The sequence below is a fragment of the Camelus bactrianus genome, chromosome 3, assembly GCF_048773025.1.
Source record: "Camelus bactrianus isolate YW-2024 breed Bactrian camel chromosome 3, ASM4877302v1, whole genome shotgun sequence".
In the NCBI taxonomy this organism is placed as follows: Eukaryota; Metazoa; Chordata; class Mammalia; order Artiodactyla; family Camelidae; genus Camelus; species Camelus bactrianus.
This window is the reverse complement of record NC_133541.1, coordinates 35,735,328-35,757,680: the sequence shown is the minus strand read 5'-3', so window position 1 is coordinate 35,757,680 and position 22,353 is coordinate 35,735,328. Positions and strand designations below refer to the sequence as shown.

At 36.4% G+C, this 22,353-nt stretch overlaps 1 protein-coding gene across 2 annotated transcripts in view; it reads right to left on the bottom strand.

Moving 5' to 3' along the window:
* ITGA2 (integrin subunit alpha 2) overlaps window positions 1-22,353 on the bottom strand; it is a 95,395-nt gene that overhangs the window by 40,154 nt on the left and 32,888 nt on the right. For both annotated transcript variants that reach the window (XM_045525067.2, XM_010966302.3), the window contains exons 3-9: window positions 16,610-16,719; window positions 13,999-14,090; window positions 10,402-10,516; window positions 10,117-10,244; window positions 7,637-7,785; window positions 2,783-2,933; window positions 2,349-2,514 (exon numbers count right to left, since the gene is read on the bottom strand). In XM_045525067.2, coding sequence (XP_045381023.1) covers window positions 2,349-2,514; window positions 2,783-2,933; window positions 7,637-7,785; window positions 10,117-10,244; window positions 10,402-10,516; window positions 13,999-14,090; window positions 16,610-16,719 — 911 coding nt within the window. The remainder of the gene's footprint in view (window positions 1-2,348; window positions 2,515-2,782; window positions 2,934-7,636; window positions 7,786-10,116; window positions 10,245-10,401; window positions 10,517-13,998; window positions 14,091-16,609; window positions 16,720-22,353) is intronic.

Here is a 22,353-nt window from a genome sequence, read left to right as displayed (position 1 = left end):
ATGGTCCGGAAGATGGTGTTATGCCCGCCTCCAGCATAAAGAGACTTTACTTCTAAACAAGTACCAGCCAAAAAAAAAAAAAAAAAAAAGAAAAGAAAAGAAAAAAAAAAACTGGTTAAGACCCAACAGCCACGACCTCGCAGTAGCAGAAAAGACCTAACCAGACATGACCAACGTTCACTGTATTATAATTAACATTGAGGTTTAGCCCCCCCCCCACCCCAAGGGTTTTTCTGTGTACACCATGGGTAAGGACATGCGCAAAGGGCCCAAACATGGCTCAGCATTCCAGGGACACGAGCCATCAATCAAGAGATCTCCTCCAAGTGAGGGTATAAGAGAAAGGGGAGATAAAAAACAACTGCTTTTTCCTCCCTTGGATCAGCACGCCTCCATTTCTTGGGGGCATACTTTTCCTTTCGTCTTAAATAAATTTTGTAAAATCTTTCCCTACACAACGCACTGTCTCCCAACTGCAAACTTGTCTTTTGGGTATGATAAGAACCGGGGTCTTTACCTTTTGCGGTAACAGAGGTACTAGGGATTGAACACAGGACTTCATGCATAGTAGGCATGCGCTCTACCACTGAGCTGTACTCTCCCTATTATTAATTTTAAATCAAAATTTCAAACATATGTGTGGACACACACACACACACACACATACAAACTCACACAGTGTTCAGATGTCCACTCAGAAATGTACAGCTACCAGATTCTGGGAGGGAGGAATCTCTGAGGAAGTATTCAAACAGATCTAGAAATCCACAATACTTTTAAGGTAGTGTTTGAAGCTGGCATTAATCTTGATTATGCATTAGTGTACTTATTGGCATGCTCATGAAATTCCTGATATCAAAGAACATTCAACACAGAGGGTGAGGTAAGATGAAAGTGATTGTCTTTTTTTTTTTTTTACTAGTTAAGAACCTAGCTGACTTTATTGCTTTTAAATATTGGTACTAAAAAATGCACACATATCTCAGATACAGTTGGAGGAGCCAGGCAATTGATCTGTGGTGAAGACCATGCTGAGAGATATTTGGATTAGGCTTCAGGAACCAGGATTCACAACTGAGTAGGAATTTTCCCAGTTGAAAAGTCTGTCCAAGTTCTACATATGGGCTTGCCTCAGACACTAGCACTGTAAGACTCAATTAGAACTCATTTTCCATACTGTGCGGCCAAAATGGCTTCATTTCACTCATCTTTGCAAAAAGGAAGTTAAATTTCTGGACTGCCACATTAATGTGGAGAAGACAAACTATACTGTACAACATAGTCACTTATTTAGAAGATGTAATGATTTATACAATTTTTAATAAAGTAGAGCATTGCTCCCTCAAAATTCATAATAGCAGCTATCACTCAAAATCATTTCTAGTTAGCTTCTAGATTGCACTGTGATCATTCATATTCATTCAGGCTGCCACAAAGAAGCAAAATTATTACCACAGATAGTCAAATAATTTTGTATTATCTCAGGACACAGATTCTGATGATGATTCAGACAACTTAGACATACCCTGGGTGTTTAAGTGGCAATAAAATTTTTTGGATAGACCCTTCCAGTGGATAATCAGAAGATGAAGACTTGACTATAGGAATTAATATTTAATTTATGCAACCCCCTTGGATCCAGCTTCTGAAGCCAGACCTGACGCACAGTCGCTGCTGAATAAAATACGCTGTTTATTGCTGAGGGTTACTTTTTACCAACTGGGAATTGTTTTCCAGTCCTCCTTACAGTGAGCTCTCCAACACATGCTATTTCTATACTGGCTAGACCTTCCAAGGTCATTAAGTAAAGAACTGTAGATCTTATTTTCACTGCATTTTTCTAATTTTAGAAGTGCACATTTGTTGCAAACAGATTCAAGAATTTCAGAAATTATGTAATCGTGTAAAAAGGTAGAACTTTTTATGATTATAAGAAATATTCACACAGTGTAGAAAGGTAAAATTATTTATGATTATAACAGATATTACTAAATTTCTGCCTCAAAAGGTTCTACAATTTATAATGTTATCAACAGTATATGAGCTTCTTTGCTTGCCCATAATTTCTCCAAGATTAAACATTTCTAATCTTTGTTATCTTTTAGGTACAAAGTAACACTGATTTAATTTATATTTTAAAATAATTACTAAAATTGGGAATATTGTCTTATGTTTATTGGCCATTTATATTTTACCTTTTATAAACTACTTATTCATCATTCTTTGTCTATCTATAGGAGTTCTCTCTATACAAGGCATATAAGTTACATTAATAGAGCAAGTATGTGGTGAAAAAGAATCCTTGAAGAAAGGTTTTGAAAGAAAATTCTGGAAAGAAGTTCTTTTACCTTCAATGCTGAAAATCTGTTCTCCTAATGTCCCAGCCTTTTCTAGTAGAGCTGCTTCATCAGAGACATTGAAAAAATATCTTTCTGTTGGAATACTGGCAATTGCTTTAATTTCTTTTATTAAATTTTTAGTATCAAGGGCATTTCTGTTTAAGTAACCAAGAACCTTGGAAACAGAAGAAGAGGAGAAAAAGCCATTAGTGCGGTGCCTCAATTTTCCCATCAGCACTTTCTAGCTATTTCTGAACACAATAGGCCTTCTAGAGAAGTACATCATAATTTACTGGGACTGAAAATCAGCAAGAAGCAGATTAAGAATATTCTTTTATATTAAGTTATGAATGGCCAATAAGAAAGTGCAGTCTTGGGAAGTGATGTTATAAAGGAACATTTATCCATCAACTGAAAGACAAGTAAAAGGAAAAGCCACTTACTGCTATGCCAAACCTCAGTATGTTGTCATTGTTACATTGATCAATCACAGCTTTCAACATTGAACCATCATGGGATTCACCATCAGTCACAACCACCATCACTTTGGTAGCACCTGGTCGTCCACCAGCAGCTGCTGAATACGCGGAATCTCTGTGGTAGATAAAATTAAAGACTCACCACCAAAAGATAAAGTTATGAGGATCTCTGGTTCAAAATATAAATATGAAACTAAATTCTTTAAGCATAACCTATTGTGATTTAGAATTGCTCTTTCTATCAGTTCTGGTGACTTTTTAGCTACATTCTATTCATAGCTTATAGAGAAACATGAAAATATAAACATTGCTTGGCATTAAAAATAACTTCCATGATTTCCATGATATGTGTGTATGTATTTATATCAGGAAACCTTAGAATTATCTTCCGCTAAGAAAATTAAACTTACTACTACTAATCAACAGAACAAAGATATTCATTCCTGTCATAAATTTCACTATTGGACGTTCATTATTTTTTCAATAGTAAATTGTTTCTTTTTTTAAGTAATAAAGACACATAGTAAAAGAAATCCAAAGCATTTGGAAAGGCATGAAACAAAAATTTCACACCAAGCCACTATTCCAAAGGTAATCACTATTATTAGTTTATGTTTCCTTCTAGAAAATGATTCATCTAGAGATACATATGCAAAAGTTACTACTTAAACTTCTTATACAAATAGAGGGCATGTGCTATATAGCTGTTTTTCATTTTGATGGAGATCTTTCCATATAAGCCCATATAGAGCTCTCCTTTCACTAATCGCTGTGTGATTTTATTTGGAGGAACCATAGTTTATTTAACCAATTCCCCCATTATTATGAATTTAGGCCATTTTGAATTTTACAAATAATGCTGTAATGAATACCCTTGTGTATATATCTTGGCATAATTTTTCTTTTTTTTTTAAATTTTTTATTGAAGTATAGTTGATTTACAATGTGTTAGTTTCATGTGTACGGCAAAGTGACTCAGTTATACAGAGATTATATATATATGTCTGTGTGTGTATATATATATAGATATACACACACACACACACACACACACACACATATCTGTTCTTTTTCAGGTTCTTTTCTTTTTTAGGTTATTGTAAGATACTGAATATAGTTCCTTGTGCTATACAGTCAGTCCTCATTAGTTATCTATTTTATAATAGTATTGTGTACATGTTAATCCCAAACTCCTAATTTATCCCTCCCCATTACCCTTTCCTCTTGGTAACCATAAGTTTGTTTTCTATGTCCAGAAGTCTGTTCTTGCTTTGTAAATAAGTTCATTTGTATCATTTTTTTAGATTCTACATACAAGCGATATCTTCTGATAGTTGTCTTTTTCTGTCTGATTTATTTTTCTTAGTATGATAATCTCTAGGTCTATCCATATTGCTGAAAATGGCATTATTTCATTCTTTTTTATGGCTGAGTAGCTAGCATTCCTTTGTGTGTGTGTGTGTGTGTGTGTGTATGTATGTATATACACACATACAAGATATATGTATCTTCTTTATCCAGTCATCTGTTGATGGACTTTTAGGTTGCTTCCATGTCTTGGCTATTGTAAATAGTGCTGCCATGAACACTGGGGTGCATGTATCTTCCCTAATTAGAGTTTTCTTTGGATATATTTGACATACTTTTTCAAATGTATCAGGATACAATCTTAGCAGTTAAATTACTTGGACAAAGGATTTACACATTTCAAATTTTGATAAATAATACTAAATTGCCCTTCAAAAATTCCACCAATTTATATTGCCATCAGTGTACAAAAATGGTTCTCCACCAACTTGCCTTAGTAATGAGGATTATTAACTTTTTAATGTGGGACACTCTTACATGTGAGAAATAATATATAATTGTTTTAATGTGCATTTTTTCATTTTGAGGTATAATGAGCATTTGTATATATTCATTAGCCATTTATATTTCTTTCTTAATGAACTCTTGATTTTTCCTTATCTTTGCCCATTTTTCTGTGTTTTTCATCATTTTCCTGACCAGTAAGATTTCTGATAGTAAAGAAAATTACCCTTTGTCAAATATATTGTAAACAATTTTGTCAGTTCTTTAATCATTTTTAAAATTTTAGTGATATTAATTCTGGACAGAAATTTTATGTTTTGATATAATCAAATCCACTAATTTTTCTGTGTGTCTTTCATATTTGACATGGTATTTTAAAAGGACCTCTTATCTCTAAGACTTATTTCTTTAATCCCCCAAGTTTTCTCATAATCCTTTAACAGTTCCATTTCCTTAGATTTCAAGTTTTGGTCAAGTTGAAATTTATTTTGATTCTAGCAGTGAGGCAAGGATTCAGCTTTTTTCTGTTTCTAGATTGTTAGCCAGTTGTTCAACGACATTTTTCTGTCTATTGGATTCTCTGGTTACACATTCTTTCTGGTATCATCATATAGGTTCCACCTACATGATGACAACTTAGTCAACATCTGTTTCCATTCAGCCTTCCCATCTTCAAATTTATATATTCAATGCACTGAATATTTTCACCCGAATACATAAGGAACACTTAAAAAACATTATTTTATTTCCTAAAGATTTTCAGTATTCTACATAACACAATACTAAATATAGAAAAATATTTCTTATTTCACAGCCAGACAAGTTTGAACTACAGTACTCACATCAAATTTTTGAGTGAATTATACTCTTTACAACATACAGTAGAACTCACGCGTGATTATAAGCTTGCTGAGGGTAGAAACTGGACCTCATTTAGTTTTGATTATCTGCAGGGCTTGGAAAATAGATTGTAACTATAGGCACTCAATGAAATAAGATCAATAGAAATGGCAATACTTACTGAAAGAGTATTGGAAATCTATTTGATGTTGTAAAGAAACAGACCAAGAAGAACAAGAAAGGGAAATGGAGGAGGAGGAGCGTGGGGAAGGAAGGAGGAGAAAAAGTGAAAGAAATAGCAGTAATTCAATTCTGGAAGGTGTGACTAAGAAGTTAGGTGATTCTCCTAAGAATGGAATGATTCCTATTAGCTTGGGAAACAGTGGTAAGAGATATGATGGGGAGAAAACCAAAGTTTTGAAAAAATCATGAAAGCCATTCAAGTCCTGTTTTATCAGAAAGTGGCCAATCTCCTTGAGAAGGAAGTTCCTGAGAAGGTCCTCAGGCTCTTTCCAGGGAAAAAAGGCCACACCCACATTCCCTGCTAAAAATACAGGCCCTCTGCCATCTCTGACTCCTAGGAGGCCACTTTCTAAGTCAACTTAGTCTTCCCCTGAGTCTATTTTAGTGGACCAGGAAGGGTACTTTGCCTAATGGCAATTGGCCAACAGCCTATGAGATAGCTTGACCCCAAAGAACACCTTAATAAGGACAAAAAAGATTAACCAAACCAATCATATCTTTTCTTGTAGGGAATCTACTTTTGAGACACAGAAGGAGAGTCACCAGTTGATAGAAGCAGCAACTAGAATATAAACTGTCTTTAAAAAAAGAAAAGGGGTGGGGGGCCAGATATAATAGGAAATTCAGAAATAGAAATGACAGGATGTGGTGATTGACCAGATATGTGATCTAAGGAGGAACAGAAAAGGAAACCACCAAGTTTTTAGTCAGAATGACTGGGAAAAAAGGAAGACAAATGAATCAAAATGGCAAAGTCATGAGGAAGGGTAGGGAAAAGAATAAGTCAAGTTTAGGATGTACTGAATTTGATAAGTGAGCCAACATTCCAAATAAAGATATTCAGAGTCAGCTGGATGACTGTGTGAATCTGGGAGAGAGTCCAGGGCTGACAACACAACAGCGGGGTGACCCACGCAGGGCTGATGCTTGTGCATCCATGAGAGTGGATACAAGGCCTAAGAGAAAAGGCTATTAAAAAAGAGGGTTGTTTAGTGAAGAAGAAGTAGAAAAAGCCAGTGAAGAGGAAAAATTGTTGACAAAAATTTGACAGGTTTTCTAGAAGTTTCTGGTGTCATGGCAACTGGGGTAGAAATAGCAATGTGTGCTCATTCTTGTCCAACATTCAGGGAAGCTAAAGAGGACGAGGCTTGAGGCGGGACCAGTGGGTCACTGGAGGAGTAAGAGGACCATGTTTACTTGGCAACAGAGCCATTATGTTTCAGGAAATGGAGGGAGAGAGTACAGACTCTTCTTTCAAGGAATTACGGTAGTGGAAGGAAGGAATGCACAGCTGGATGAAAAAGCGCAGGAAGTAGGTTCAAAGGAAGGTGAACTCACTGTTCTCATTTTTTAACAGTAGGGGAGTGTTTAGCATTTTTGTAAAGATATCTGATTAAAACTTGAGTGAAGATGAAGGTCAGCAGTGCTGAGAAAATAGGGAAACTGAGCTAAGCATTAGGAGAATATTCCATAGTTGTGAAAGTCACACTGCCCCAGACTGTAATAAGTATAATTAGCTCTTCAATTCAACTCAAGGTCATTAACACTTCAGATACTATGGCCCTTCTTAATTTGTATGAAGTGCGCCATTAGCTCAAGTCATCCGTGGCCTTCAAAAATATTAGCAATGAATTGCAGATGGCTCCATCTCCTACTTAACCTAAGGTCTCTCAATTTCATTTTATTTACTTCATAGAAAATCTTTAAAAAATTGTGTAATAGCCTATAAAAATCCTAGAAAGCAAAGATTTAACAATTTAAATCTCAAAGTGTTCAAGTTACAGAATATTTTAGACTTTTCTTCTTTATTAGTTCTGATTGAAGTGTGCATACCATGTATCTATTCTCCTTTGTCTTTCTTTTTTCTCACTTACAAGCACTTCTACTTTATCAAAATGCTGGCCTCTCAGTGCCGTAACTTACCTTGCGTATTGAATTGCTTTGAATGTATTTGTGAGGTCTCCGCCATACTGGGACGTCTGGGACGTTGCTCTAATCATTTCCGCTTTGGTTTTAAAAGTATTCAGATTAAACACAACTCTTGGATTATTGGCATATTGAATTAACCCCACCTTCAAGAGAAGAGATTATTACAGGGTTGTCATTAAGTTAGAAACCATTTCTGTTCAACCAATATAATGAAAATCAAAAGTGCATTGAGACATGGACTGATAGCTGAAGGGAGTCATTTCCAACTTTTTTCTTAAGAATAGCTATTTTCTTCCAGTGGAATGACTTCTTTGTCAGAGGCCATCAGTGCACAGCAGCCGCTCTTATCGATAAGCAAGATAATGGGGCTATCGTGTACCTTTTGTCATTCAAGAGTGATAGTCACAGATTTTTAAGCACTGCTGTAAGGCTGAATATTAGAATCAAGATCATAGCAGGAAGAGTCAAATGATATAAATAAATGTTCTAGTTACTAATCGATATAAAGATGTTAGTAATTATAAGCAATCATAGAAGATAACATCTCATCAATTGATGATAATTATATAATAAACAGAGAACTATAGCTGAATACAAGAAAAGCTGATATGCTAATCAACACAGTCAGTTTGGATGATTTCCTCTAATCTAGTGTGCTAGATTTCCTCTCGTCATAGACTTTAGGAAGAAAGCTCCTATATGTGCATTTGGGGCAGAAAATTTCTGGCCTTCAAGGAAAATGCCATTAGAAAGTCTTATGTGAGAAACCTGAGAGGCAGACCAACTTCTGAATAAGATGGTCAGGCACACACCCTAATCCTTTAGATCAAGGTGGTCAAACACATTTGTTAATGTCCTGGTTCTCAGCACTGAGATCACCCTCCGTGCCTAGGATTTGGAGCTTCTAGAAAAAGAAGTGGTAATAAAGGGCTAGTGGTAAAAGGATCTCTAAAATAGAGGTCAGTATGTAAGGTGGAAAGGGCAAGGCCTGGATTTCTGAGTTCAACCAGCTACTTTTGCTAGGAAGGCAGTTAATGAGGCACTGGGAAAACGGCAAAAAAATATGATACTGGTGAACCCCTCATTTTAGGATAGGATGTAAGACCTGAGAGAGAGGAAAGGATCAAAAATAATTCAAAGGATTTCAAAGTCTAGGATGAGAGGAAGATGGTGGTGACCTCCTGACACAGCTCCAGGACTTCTGTGTGAGGAAGATGAAGTTGTGGAAGAAATTTTTTTTAAATGTGGTGTATTAGGACTCACAGAAAGGTCACATTCAGATCATAAGAAAGGATACTGAGTAAAACCACCTCCAGAAATGAAGAAGATGCATTGGGTTTGGGAGATAGATGAGAAAGGCTGGTAATATAAGAAGTCACTTTATGGAGGTAATCCATTCAGAGACAGAGAAAATAAGCAGATACACATGAAAACTCGTATGAAGGGCCCTACCAGTGATGCTCTCCAGAAAGCAGTGCTGTACCCAATCTTATTTAACAGAATTTTCTGGTTAAAACCCACAGTGAAACCTCTAAAGTTTTGGCAGACATGAATGTCCTCTTGGTATTAAAAAGCAATGTTAATGGGTAAAACATGTAACAGTATTTTATAATACTGTATAAGGAAGAAAAAAAGCAAATTTCAATACAGATAACTGCAAAGCTTTCAGGGAAAAGTGTTTCAACAATTGTTGGACCCTGGAGCATCAGATGCAACCCAAGAACTGGGGACTTTATAAATGGTTCCCGTGCATATTGGTTTAATGTGCTGCTATAGCTGGAATGACCCAGGAAATGGCAGCTCCAACAAGAAAGACCAAAAACAAAACAAAACAAAACCCAAAACTTTAAAAATGCTATTCAGTTTTATAAAAGCATGACATTTCTGCTCCTGAGTTTTGGTTGCCTACCTCAGGAAGAGAGAAAACCAAATTAAAGGCCCCTTAAAACACAGAGAGCTATACAACATTATTGAAAAGACTTGTCCTGTGTAAAAAATGGAAGGCTAGACTAGAATGTGATAAAAGACTATAAAATACTAAATGGGAGAACTATGCTATGTATGAACTTATTTATAAAAACACCAGAATTCAAAGATAATTGTTTCACCAGTAAGGAGTAAATGAAAAAAATTCATTATTCGTCTGAATGTGTGTGAAAAAATACATATTGGATTTTAAAATGTATTGCTAAGTTCATGGATTAGAGGAGGAAAAAGTAAGCAACTAAAGAGGATTAAAATGCTGTATCACGTATCTGAGGCCTGTGTCTGAAACAGGAATCCAAGCTTCGACACCAGCCCTGGGCAAAGGCGTAGATAAGAGTAAATCAAAGCAGTGCAAGTTTCAATTAACTTTCAACATTACCATTAAACACATTTAATATGGGAATGGGACAAAGGCAAAGGTTAAGACCTCATACCTAATAATGTTTTCTCAGAAAGAAAGTCGTGGGTTCGTGTCTGTATGTCCATACCTGTGTCTTTGTGGGGCCTATATCCAGGCCTTGTACAAATTTTTCCAAAAAATTCTTTACTGCATCCCAGGGATAAATACTGTTTGATTCATCACATACAACCACAACATCTATGAAGGAAGGGCAGGCTACACAGGAGAAGATGAAAGAAACACATTTCCATTGGTAAGGCAAAATCACATCCACATAAAAATGAGACAAAGACAGGATGGCACCAGTTGATACAACTTTCCCGCTCCTTTAATGTAAGGCATTGCTCAGACCCTCTGCACATTCATGACTTACTCTGAATTGCAGGTGAAAAGCTGGTCAGGAGCTTAAAATCGGGACTGACGTCGGAACAAAGCCCAGTTGTGTAATACTGACTTCCACACTGCTGTGCCCACAGGGGACCACAGGTCTTAAAAGAAATGACAAAACACATGAAAAACCTTAACCCTCCACCTCGTGAAACTCTGAAATCATTTCCATTCTTTCAAAAGACACCCAGAATCAGACACTGGGAATCGTCAACTCTTGAGCCTAACAAGTCAACAGTGCCTTTGAGTGAAAGTGCCCTGGAACAAACAGAGGGGAGGGAGGAGTGCGCAGATGTGCTGTGCCCCAGGCAGGTGGCTCAGGACAGGGGCACTGGGGCTGCCAGCGGAGGGAGGAGCCCATCAGGTCACCCACCAAGCTGGAGAACAGGGGTGCTTTCCAGAGAACACCCAGGAGAAAAAAGCGTGCAAAGTTCATTTTTTGTCTCTTGGTTACCTGAGTCCCAGGTGCTTCCTCTATAAAATGAGGATAATCAGACCTCCTAACGTAAGGTTGTTGTGAAGATGAAATGAGTCTATAGATAGAAAATACTCAGAACAGTGCTGGGCAAATGGCAAGTGGTGCATCACTGTCAGCCAGCATTATTATCATTGTTAGTTCTCGGTCTCTAGGTCTCCTCTGGTCCCTTCCATTTATCCTGAATTTAGCAGAAACCATAAACCCTCAAGGGCCAGGCAGGAAACCTGGGAGACAGCTCGGGGCAGGAGGAGAACCACGGTCAATGAGGAGCTGGTGCCTCATGGGCAGGGCGGGCCACTGCGGCTCCTGCCTGCCGGCTAGGGTGAAACAGGCCCCGTGTTGCCAGATCTCCCAAATTCTCAAGGAGAATCAAACGGAAAATTTTGTGTGAAAATTTATAGTTGAAAAAACCTGAAATACTCTACGTGCTAAACAAACACAAAGAAGGTTCATGAACTGCCACTCTTTAATTTTGCAGTTACCAAAATATCTCTTTGAGGACTTCAGAACTGTCTATTCTCACTCCCTAGAACCTTCAGTCATCCAAGTTGGCACCTGCCTTCTTGCACACATAATCCTCCAGTTAATCCTGTCTCCGTTAACCCAGTCCCCCATTACCCCCTTTCAGCAGCCCTTGAATGCCGAGAGCTCCTGATGAAATCATGATGAAACCACGTGGGGAATATTAGATTAAATAATATTTAAATCATTAGATGTAAAAGGAGAAAAAAATGGGAGAGACAAGTTAAGTCATGGTCTCAAAAAAAATCTACAAAGTTTAACCTTATATAAAGCTATGGATCAATTATTAAAACTTAACCAAGAAGTGTGGACTTGCAGAAAGTGATTGGAAGAATAAAAGGGAATTTATCTGACCCAGTTTAATTGTTGGTCGCTCAAAGGAGAGGCAGCTGTGGTCATTTCATGCTCAATGAACAAAGCATAGTTTTTTCCCTTATAAAACTGGTTCATTTTGCCAATTAGGGGAAATTCATGATTGATGCCTTGGGTTAGTTTGCCAAATAACAGATACCAATTACTGATTCCTATACCCCCATCCCAAAGTTGGTTTTTGTTAATCATCTTGAAAAATAACAACACATGAAATATTCAAAAATATTTTTTTTTCCTTTTAAAAGCAATGGAAAACAGCATCAAGGAGTTGAAATTAGAATATGCCAACTGTCAATGCCAGAATAACATTCCTGCTTTAAGCCCAGAACTGAAGACTTTTAAAAAAAAAAAAAAGAGTGATGATTGTCAGTCTTTTCCACAGAATTCTTAAGAGTATCTTAAGATTTTGACCTTTTAGGTATGGAAAGGAAACTTTGGCTTTTTTCTTTTTCCTTTCTTCTTTTCTCTCTCTCTCCTTCCCTTCCTTCTTTCTAACTTGCTACCTTGACTGTTAAATTAATCTCCCAAATTATCTTGCAATTTTATTTTTTAAGTAAAATTTATAAAATATTACATTTTATATAAAAGTATATAAAATTACATATTAAAATTTGAAGTTACAGATTAAAAATTTTGAAACATATTCTGTAATCCCTATATCTCAGTATGTTTTTCTTTCTTAATTTATTCAACTTTAAAAACAAACAAATAAAAGACAAAAGCAGTCTTATGACAGACTTTGGAAGATCATAAACCTGGAAGGTTCATTGTAATATTCATTTATGCATTGATCTAACACATATTATAAGCGATACCTAATTTACCAAGGTACCAAAGTCTGTCTAATGTCTATCAGTAAAAATAGAATGACACTGTTCAGACTTGATTATATTTTAGAGTAATCCAGTTATACACATAGGCTTTTAAGTTAGCATATTGATGGTATAGATAGAATTAATATAAAGTTAAATTAAGCTAAGAGTATTTTAACAGGGCTGATCTACTAAATTATATATATATGAGCTGGTAGAAATGTCAAATGAGATTGGGTTTTTATTTGTCTTTAAGCTTTTTTTTTTTGGTGTGTGATGGTTTTCATTTTTTGTACATAGTCACATCTTTTCAACAATTTTTTACATTGTTTTTTCTGTTAGTTCCAAGTTCAGAAATTCTTACTTCTTTCAAGAAACTTCTATTTTCTTCTAGCTTTTTATATTAACTCTTTGATTCACTTGAAAGTATATTTGGAAAGTATAGCTGGATATGCAATTAATTGTTCCCAGATCACTCAAATATGGCATCTTTTTACTGACTTGTGGTGACTTTTCACAGCATTCTAAAAAGTAAATGAGAGTAAACACTGACATGAAACAAGATGAGACCATACCCAGCCTTAAATATCAGATTAGCCAACGGTCATAGGAAATGATTAAAAACAAAAGTACTTTGTAGCTATGAAACCGAGTTTCTGAATTAGCAATACCTGTCTTGAATGTTCCTACAGGAAGGAGAGAAATGAGAGCTAGAATTCTGCTGTTATCAACAAGTACAAAGCACATTTTCCAAGGGCAAAGAATCGTGTTCCTTTTGCTCCCTTTCCCCAAAACATTCTGTGGCAATGGTTTTGCTGAATATCTTAAGACATCTACACATTAGCATACTGTTAGTTCATGTTGGCTCTCTACCTGGCGTGATTTATCCCAAATCAAGCTTGAACATGTAAACCTTAAGATTTGGTTTGAAGAGGGGGAAAAGGGTGGGAAGGGATAAATTGGGAGTTTGAGCATTGCAGATACTAACTAGATAGATAGATAGATAGATAGATAGATAGATAGATAGATAGATAGATATAGATATACAAATTTATTCTGTACAGCACAGGGAACTATAGGCAATACCTTGTGGTAGCCTATAATGAAAAGAATGTGAAAATGAATATATGCATGTTCATGTATGACTGAAACAGTATGCTGTACACTAGAAACTGACACAACATTGTAAACTGACAATACTTCAAAAAAAACTTAAAAGAAAAGAAATGAAACTGTCAGATAGCTTACTATGTGAAATTTAAACCAATTATATATGGGTAGCTAAAATAAATAGCAAGTAGTTCTCATGGGGAAAAATTTTGGTTTGATAGGATTGATGGTGAGAAGACACTGACTTCATACTCTGAGAGGCATGAGAATTTGAAAAGTAAACACTCACAAGAAATCCTCTGGTTCCCATGTTCCTTGTCAGTGTCAAGCCAAGGCTCATGTTGGTTTTCATCTCAGTAACATTGGAAATGCTTGTGGAACCTTTCAAAGGGGAGAAAATTTTAAAAAGTGATTAAATCCTCATCATTGATTTGAAGCTGTTTTTTTAAAAAAAAAAAAAAAACAGGTACATTCACATTGACATATAGCATTGAATTTAGTGCGTGTGGTATATAATCAAGTGGAGGGATATGAGATGCTTTCAGTGCTCACTGAATTAAATGCATGCGGCTGCAGAACGTACGATACTAGGGATTGGGGTCTACAAAGGTCATGATGGTTCTAACTAGTGCTTTATTCTGGATCAGAAAAAAATATCCTCAAAGTGTTATCAAAGAATGCCATATAGTAGAATCTGGCTCAAAGCAACAGTGAGTGAATGTTAAAAGGAAATGACAACACCAGTATGTAAAATAATAGATAATCTCTCCCACTGAACTAGGGTGTTATCTACTGTATCTGTTCTTGAGCTATTGAAATTTGAAATTCTTCTCAATAATATTATTTACTCTTATCTTCTAATCTCTGCCAAGGTATACACATAGAAAAATTATGCTATTTATGTATATGTATACATACATAAATTATGCTAAACTATCTGCTGATATACACACATAAAATTTCTAAAAATGATACAAATATATATTTTGGGCTGAGTACTCAAAAGCCTTAAATAGTTTATCCCCATTTCCCAGGATAACCATGTTACAACTTCATCCTTCTTCTCAAGCCTCTGACTCAAGCCAGATCCCATCACTGTCTGTGAATAACCTGTCCACTGCACAGAAGAGAATCACACTCGAAGGGTCATCTCAACTTCTCTCATCTTTACCTAAAGGTCCTCCTAGAAGTCCTACTTCTTCTCTTTCCTTTGTGTTTCAGAGAAGGGAGCATTATTCCTAAGACTCATTTTCCTAGGTACCAGAGATGTTAATCCCATCTAGTTAACTCTATTCTTGACCAAAAGTCACTTCCTTCTCATTGCCTCCTTCCAGTCTCCCTACAAATAGATCATCCCCTTTTTATTAAAAATTTTTTTTCTCTTTAAGCTGCTACCCCATCAAACTATTTTCCCAATTCTTCTCCACTCCTTAACTTCCTGAAATGGAGGTCTAATTTCACTTTTTCACTACTCACTGCTCCTTAATTTCTTGTAATCTGTTTTCTCCTCTCAGCACTACTGGATTTATATTGTAGGAAAGAAAACTACAAAATACAGTCTGCTGGAGTGCAGAAAGAAAATAACAGAGCTTCTATGTGTACGCTTTTATTTTGTTAAGTTTATTTTTATTTAGGAATTGTTCTAAAATATATTTTATAAATAAAAAATAAAACATATAAAGGTGAGTATTCCAAAGTCAGAGGTTATGATATGCTATATTAGGGGTGATATAATAAAACTTTTGAACTATATAATAAAACTTTTGAACACTGACCCGTAACGTATATTTTTATTATTTTTAGAAATTGTATGTATATATACATGAGCAGATACTTTAGCATAATGTACATTTACATACATGTACATAAATAGCATAATTTCATGTATATGTATATATGTGTAAATATTTGTATACATGTATTATATGCATATAGTGAGTGTTCCAAATGTTTGGAGAGCACGGATCTATATCACCCACAACCTTAAATAAGTCAGTGATCTGTACTTAGTCCTCAAACTCTTCAACCTCTGTAGCATTTGACACCACTGATATTCCAACCACTCCACTGAAAATGTTTATTAAGCTCCTACCATATGCCAGAAATTATGCTAGAAATTAGGTATACAGAGATGTGTGAGAAGCACTCCTGCTCTTGTTTCTAAGTCCTCATGAGTATTTTTGATTCTCTTCTTTCCCTTGATCCCCATAACAGTGTATTTTCCTGATTCATGCCTTAATTCTTCAAAACTCTGATTCCTTAGTACAGGGTACTTGAGGAGAATGATAATCAAACTGAGTAACTTTTTACTTGTATCAGAAAATATTGCTTTGAAATATGCCTCATGTAACTTTCTAGTCTTGTACCTTAATAACTTTTTTTCAGTAATATAAGGCATCTGAGATATGGATAATTAAAACAGCAAATCCAAAAAATTACAAATAATTCCAAATTGGGATTGTTATTTCATTAGAATGTATCATTCAGATGTGACCAGAAACACAGAGTGTTCCTCAGCACTTCCAAAATCAGCCCTTGTACTGAAATTTCTATACTTCATGGTTTGTTTTGAGGAGGGAGAGAAGTATGGATAGCTTCAGGTTTCTGTAGGTAATCAGCAAAATAATCCTAAATGTTGATGGAAGGTGGTCTACAGTCCGGGGGTGGATGGTCCAGGAAGCAATATGTTTCCCATGCATCTTATCTTATCGGGTCATCAATCTGTGTTGGAGATTTGGGTATAATTGGGCCCCATATGACTACAGAAATAAAGGTGAAAAAAAGCTGTCTATATTTCTTTAAGACAAAACTATCATTGGTTTTGTTGTTTTTCAATTGGATATATAACAAATGAGATTTTGTTATTTGTTAAAAAAATCACATTGCTAATTATAACTTACTTTGCAAATTCAGTTTTTCACATGTAGCAGTGGACAGATCAACAGGGCATTTATACACATCTCCCATTCGGTTCTCAGGAAAACCACTCCAAGGTGAACCAACCAGTAACCTAGAAATAGGGATTTTTTTTTCGCATTAGACATAAAATGTATGCTATAGTTTTTTTAAAGATAAAAGTGACCATAAAACAATAAAAAAAACCCCACACATTTAATTTCAATTTTTAATAAATGAACAGTTTATATCTGTTCAGCTATAACTTGCCCTTTCTTTTTCTCTCAGCTAATCAAGCTCTTTAATGAATGTCTGCAGTACAGCTGTCTTGCCACACCTGGGAGGTCTCTAAAGCAGCGCTGTCCAACAGAAGTAGAATGCAGGCCACAATTGTGAGCCACATGTGTAGTTTTACGCTTTCAATAGCCACATCAATAAAATTAAAAAGCAAAGGTAAAACTAAAATAATATATATTATTTAACTCACTAAATCCAAACTAGCATGCAATCAACATTAAAATGATTAATGAGCTATTTGACGTTCTTTTTTTCCATACTGTTTTTGAAATTCAGTGTGTACTTCATACTTTGAGCACACATCGACATGGACAAGTAACATTTTAAGTGCTCAGTAGCCACATGTGGCTAGTGGCTACAATATTGGTCAGCATAGCTCTAAAGAATGAAACGATATTAAAACCTCGAGCAAAAACTAACATTTGTTGAGTGCTTGCTATGCCCTAAGCACTTTCATATTCTATTTAGGGAGCAGATGGGTTATCTAAGTGGCTTTCTGTTTACTGTCTATACAAAGGAATCCTCAGCAAAAATACAGAGCAAGAGTACTGTGGGGCTCTCCTTGTATGTATCGTGTTTAGGGCCAGAATACAGAATGCAGAGGTCAGAGACGGGTCCCAACACCTTCCCTTTGGTTAGTTTCACATCCTACAGAGCATTTCTAATTAGATACTGTGTGTTTCCCTGTAGTACCACTCACAGGACATTTCTGGCCACAGAAGAATGGACAGAGTCCATGAAACAATCTAATCTTTAGAAACTCCAGCAGGTTAACTTACTCAGCAGCATCCAGTGACTAAGGAGGCATATCTGATTCAACGTTTTTCCCTTGTCAAAGCTGGGAAGGATTAGATTATCAATCAATGAAACTTTAACTCTTTCATTAGCCTTCTGTCTAAATATTTTATAATTATTGATTAACATGTGCTCAATTAAGTGCTAGAGTGGATAAAAAGTCCAAGGCACATTTCTGTCTACTAAATGTAGCAAAACTATTTAAAATACATGACAAATAAAATAATAATCATCCAAATGAATGGGAAGAAGCAAATAAGTTCCCCTTCTTGGAAAAACATTAAAATGGTCAGAGAAAGCAAAAATAGGCATCGAAGGATGAGGCTGGTAGTCAACATTCTTATCACAGGGAACAGCATGAAGAATTATGGGAAGAGGGAAAAAAAATTATTTTGAAAGAGAGTTAATGATTCAGTAATAATCTTCTCCCCGTATTCATCTTATACAATTATTCTCAAACTAATATTTTGTAGAGCATTCTAGAATACTTTCAATCAATTAACTTTGATTAAGCTTAGAGTTGAAAGATTTTTGTCTCCTTATGAGCAGTTACTTTAGCATAATTTACCTATTAAAATATTGCCTGTAGAAACCATCAACAACAACAAAAAGACAACCCACTGGATGGGAGAACATATTTACAAATGATAAGACTGATAAGGGGTTAATATACAAAATATATAAACAACTCACACAACACAACATCAAAAAAAAAAAATCCCAATCAAAAACTAGGCAGAAGACCTGAATAGACATTTTTCCAAAGAAGACATACAGATGGCCAACAGGCACATGAAAAGATGCTCAACATTGTTAATCATCAGAGAAATGCAAAATAAAACCACAGTGAGATGTCACTTCACACCTGTCAGAATAAACTATCATCAAAAAGACCACAAATAACAAATGTTGGTGAGGATGTGGAGAAAAAGGAATCCTCATACACTGTTGGCAGGAATGTAAATTGGTGCAGCCACTACAGAAAACAGTATGAAGCTTTCTCAAAAAACTAAAAATAGAACTACAATATGACCCAGTAATTCCACTCCTAGGTATTTATCCTAAAAAACCAAAAATGCTAGTTTGAAAAGATACATGTCCCTCAATGTTCATAGCAGCATTATTTACAATTGCCAAGGTACAGAAGCAACCGAAGTGTCCAACAACAGATGAATGGATAAAGAAGATTTGGTATATGTATACAATGGAATACTACTTTAGCCATAAAAAGAATGAAATTTTGCCATTTGCAACAACGGGGATGAACTTGGAGAAAGACCAGCACTGAATGATAACACTTAAATGTGAAATCTAAAAATATAAAACAAACTAGTGAATATTAAAAAAAAAAAAAAAGCAGACTCATAGACATAGAAAGCAAACCAGTGGTTACTAGTAGGGAAAGGGAAGAAGGGAGGGGCAATACAGGAGTAGAGGATTAAGAGGTACAAACTACTAGGCAGAAAATAAATAAGCTATAAGGATATATAGTACAATACATGAAATATAGCTAATGTTTTATAATAACTGTAAATGGAATATAACATTTAAAAATTGTGAACCAGTATGTTGTACACCTGAAACTTATCTAACTATATCTTAATAAAAAAGTAATACACCAAAAAAAAAATGCCTATAGACTAGACAGGAATACAGGAATATCAGACATATAGGTTAAGGTTTTTGGAAAAAAAATCTAATATTGGCCTTAGTAAGTCTGAATATTTGCTTTAATGGAGAGAGAGAATCAAGGAACAGGATTTGAAGTGTGTATTTTAAATTTTTCCAATTCATGACAACTCAGAGAAAATTAGGAAAATTATGACAACTCTGAATTGTAAAAACTATCTTCCAGCAGTTGATTTTTTCTATTTGTACATGTCCTTGGTCTTTATTCCATAGTGGGACTACACAGACCACCTCTGAATTGTATATGCAGGGCGTATCTTAAAATGCAAGAAAGAAAGAGAGAGATGTCTGGCTCTTGCTTATTTCTTCAACCCTGTTTTTTCCCCATGTACTTTCCTGAAACTCTGTATCAGTCATTGAACTCAGCTCTTCCACCAGATCAGTCTTTTACTTCTCAACCTCCACCTGTTCCCTGCCTGGCAAAGTTCTGCTCATTAGTGAGGTCTCCCATTAGACAACCACCTCCTCCAGGAAGTCTCCTGGTTCTTCCAAATCTGAGCCAAGGTGGATTTCCTGAGTGCTCTGAGCTTTCCCTGTCCCAGTTTTCATCACATTACTCTGTGAGCACCTGCCTTCTGACCAACTCCCCCACCAGAGAGGAACCGCCCACAGGGACTAGGAGTTGTGCCTACAGCACTGAGTGACCACTTGTTGAACAAATGAATGGATGATTCTATATTATTATTTAAGAGAATTCTCTTGGTTGAGAAAAAATGGAGAAGAAATATTTTAATTCTGTTTTTTATTGAGGAGCATTTCTTTTTTTGTCCAAGTTAGAGTTAAAAAAAAAACAAAAACAAAAAAAGAGGTGAAAAACCTCAACCAGATTGTGAGGAAAACATCATACTGTTACTGTCCTATCAGCTGTTACTGATTCAGTCTCCATATATCTGTGATGCATCCAACTTGTGTTTTTATTTTTTTAAATGAAAGCTGACTGAGGAGTCTGCAGGGAACAAAAATAGCCCCTTCTAGCAAGAAACTATAATAGGAAGTGTGGCTTTGCCCCTTTACATGCTGGGAAGACATTAATGACAGCAAATCTCACAACAGCAGGTACTGAGTGTGAGGCTTTCTGAACATTATTAATTTCATGTGCAGAACAAGTCTGAGATTGTTTTATCTCCATTTTACAGAAGGAACTACTGAGACCCAGGGAGATTTACATGTTTACATGGGTCGGGAGAGCCAAGGATAACTGATTCTGACACTGAAGCTCCTAACCCTTTGGCTATTTATTCTCTTTCCTCCAGAAGCAAGGTCTGGCAAAGGGCCCAGTTGGGAGAACTATTTCAACAGATGGGTTGGGCTTTAGAATCATCAAGGAGTAGAACCCGGAGCCTGAGGGTCAGGCCACACCTACTGAGGTGGGGTGGGGTGGAACAGGGGACGGGACGTGTGCGCGGGCCTTGGCTGTAAGGTTTACAATCCGGTAAGAACAGGGTATGTTCAGGTGGTCCCAACTGTAGTCATTTGAGTGGCTTCTATGGTGCACACGTCCCAGCCATCCCCACCGCATTCCAAAGAAACACACTGAGGAACAGAAGTTAAATATTTCTCATCTACAGTGTAAGCATCCTGTTCTCAGAGCCTCCAGCAGTAAAGCCGCACCACTACATCCCTGTTTTCTCAGTGAGAAAGTCAAAAGGCTACTTGCTGTTTCCTGTTGACTAAGCATTCCACGGACACCCGCCCTCTCACCTCCTCCCACTTCATCTCACAATTCAGGATTTGATCACCTGGAACCTCAGGAGGGGTTACCTGACTATAGCCGTGAGAGTTATTGCCCCCCCACATCAATCAGACAGGAAGAAAGGAAAGTTGTGTGCCACTAAACAAGAAGGATGCGAAAGTACTTGAGATTCTCTCAAAGCATATATTGACATCTCTTAGCGGGACTGCACCATCTTAACACACAACAATAGAAGCCGGTGGAAAACTAGACCGTTTTGGTGACTGCTGAAGAACAGCAAGGCTGCCCTCATCCTAGATGACTCATTCTTTAAATACAGTGAACCACATTAGCAATTAGTAAGTCACAGGTCATACTCGTCACTACAGAGAGTATTCCCAAAACCATTGCCCACCTCCTTTATTGGCAACATTTTCAGTAGATTCTCCTCCTCCCTTGCACCCATAGGTCTCAGTGAAGTCCTTGTTCCTGACAACTCATCCTCATAAGGAGAGGCTATGACATCACCTGTGGCTACTCCGAGGGAATTGGGACATTCTTAAATTAATCAGACAGGAAGCTGAGGGAGGCAGGTATATTTATCTATAAAATTTTATGTAATCAGCTGTGGCAGGAAGAAACATGCCAGGAGAGAATGTTGTAAAGGTGGGGAACAGGATACATTAGTGGGTCAACCCTGCTGAAGACGGCAAAGTCTCTTTGAAGTAAGGGATTTAATTTAATCACAGCCAGACAAAGAGCTGCATGAACAGTCGTGTGTGCTGATTCTAAAAACAAAACAAAAATCCCAAGATATAAACTTCTCTTTTCCTACACTGAAACTGGGAATTCTTCCAAGACTACTTAAAATAACACTTACTGTTCAATTTTCTTGTGGGAAAATAGTGATTATATAGACTTCCAAAACATAGCCAATTTGCCCACCTCCAGTGGAATTCAAAATACTTTGTTTAGTTAGTAAACAGTATTTATGGTGGCGTAGGTAGTTTTAAACCCGCAATCCAGGGACTGTTATAAATATCTTCCTTTGGTCTAAACACTTTGAGTGGTCCTTTCATACTGGAGATTTTTCTAGAGATTATTGACAGAGGTGTACTTAAAATACTAGGGCAAAACTTGTTTTATTTGATTCAATAAATGGTTCTTGAGCGCCTATGGGGCCGACATGTTGCACAACTCTGGGGGCACTATTCCCACATGAATGGCGTGCCTGGGCCTTGTGCAGTATACAACTTGTGAGACTGTATATGGTGGCCAGGCCAGCTATGTGCCAGA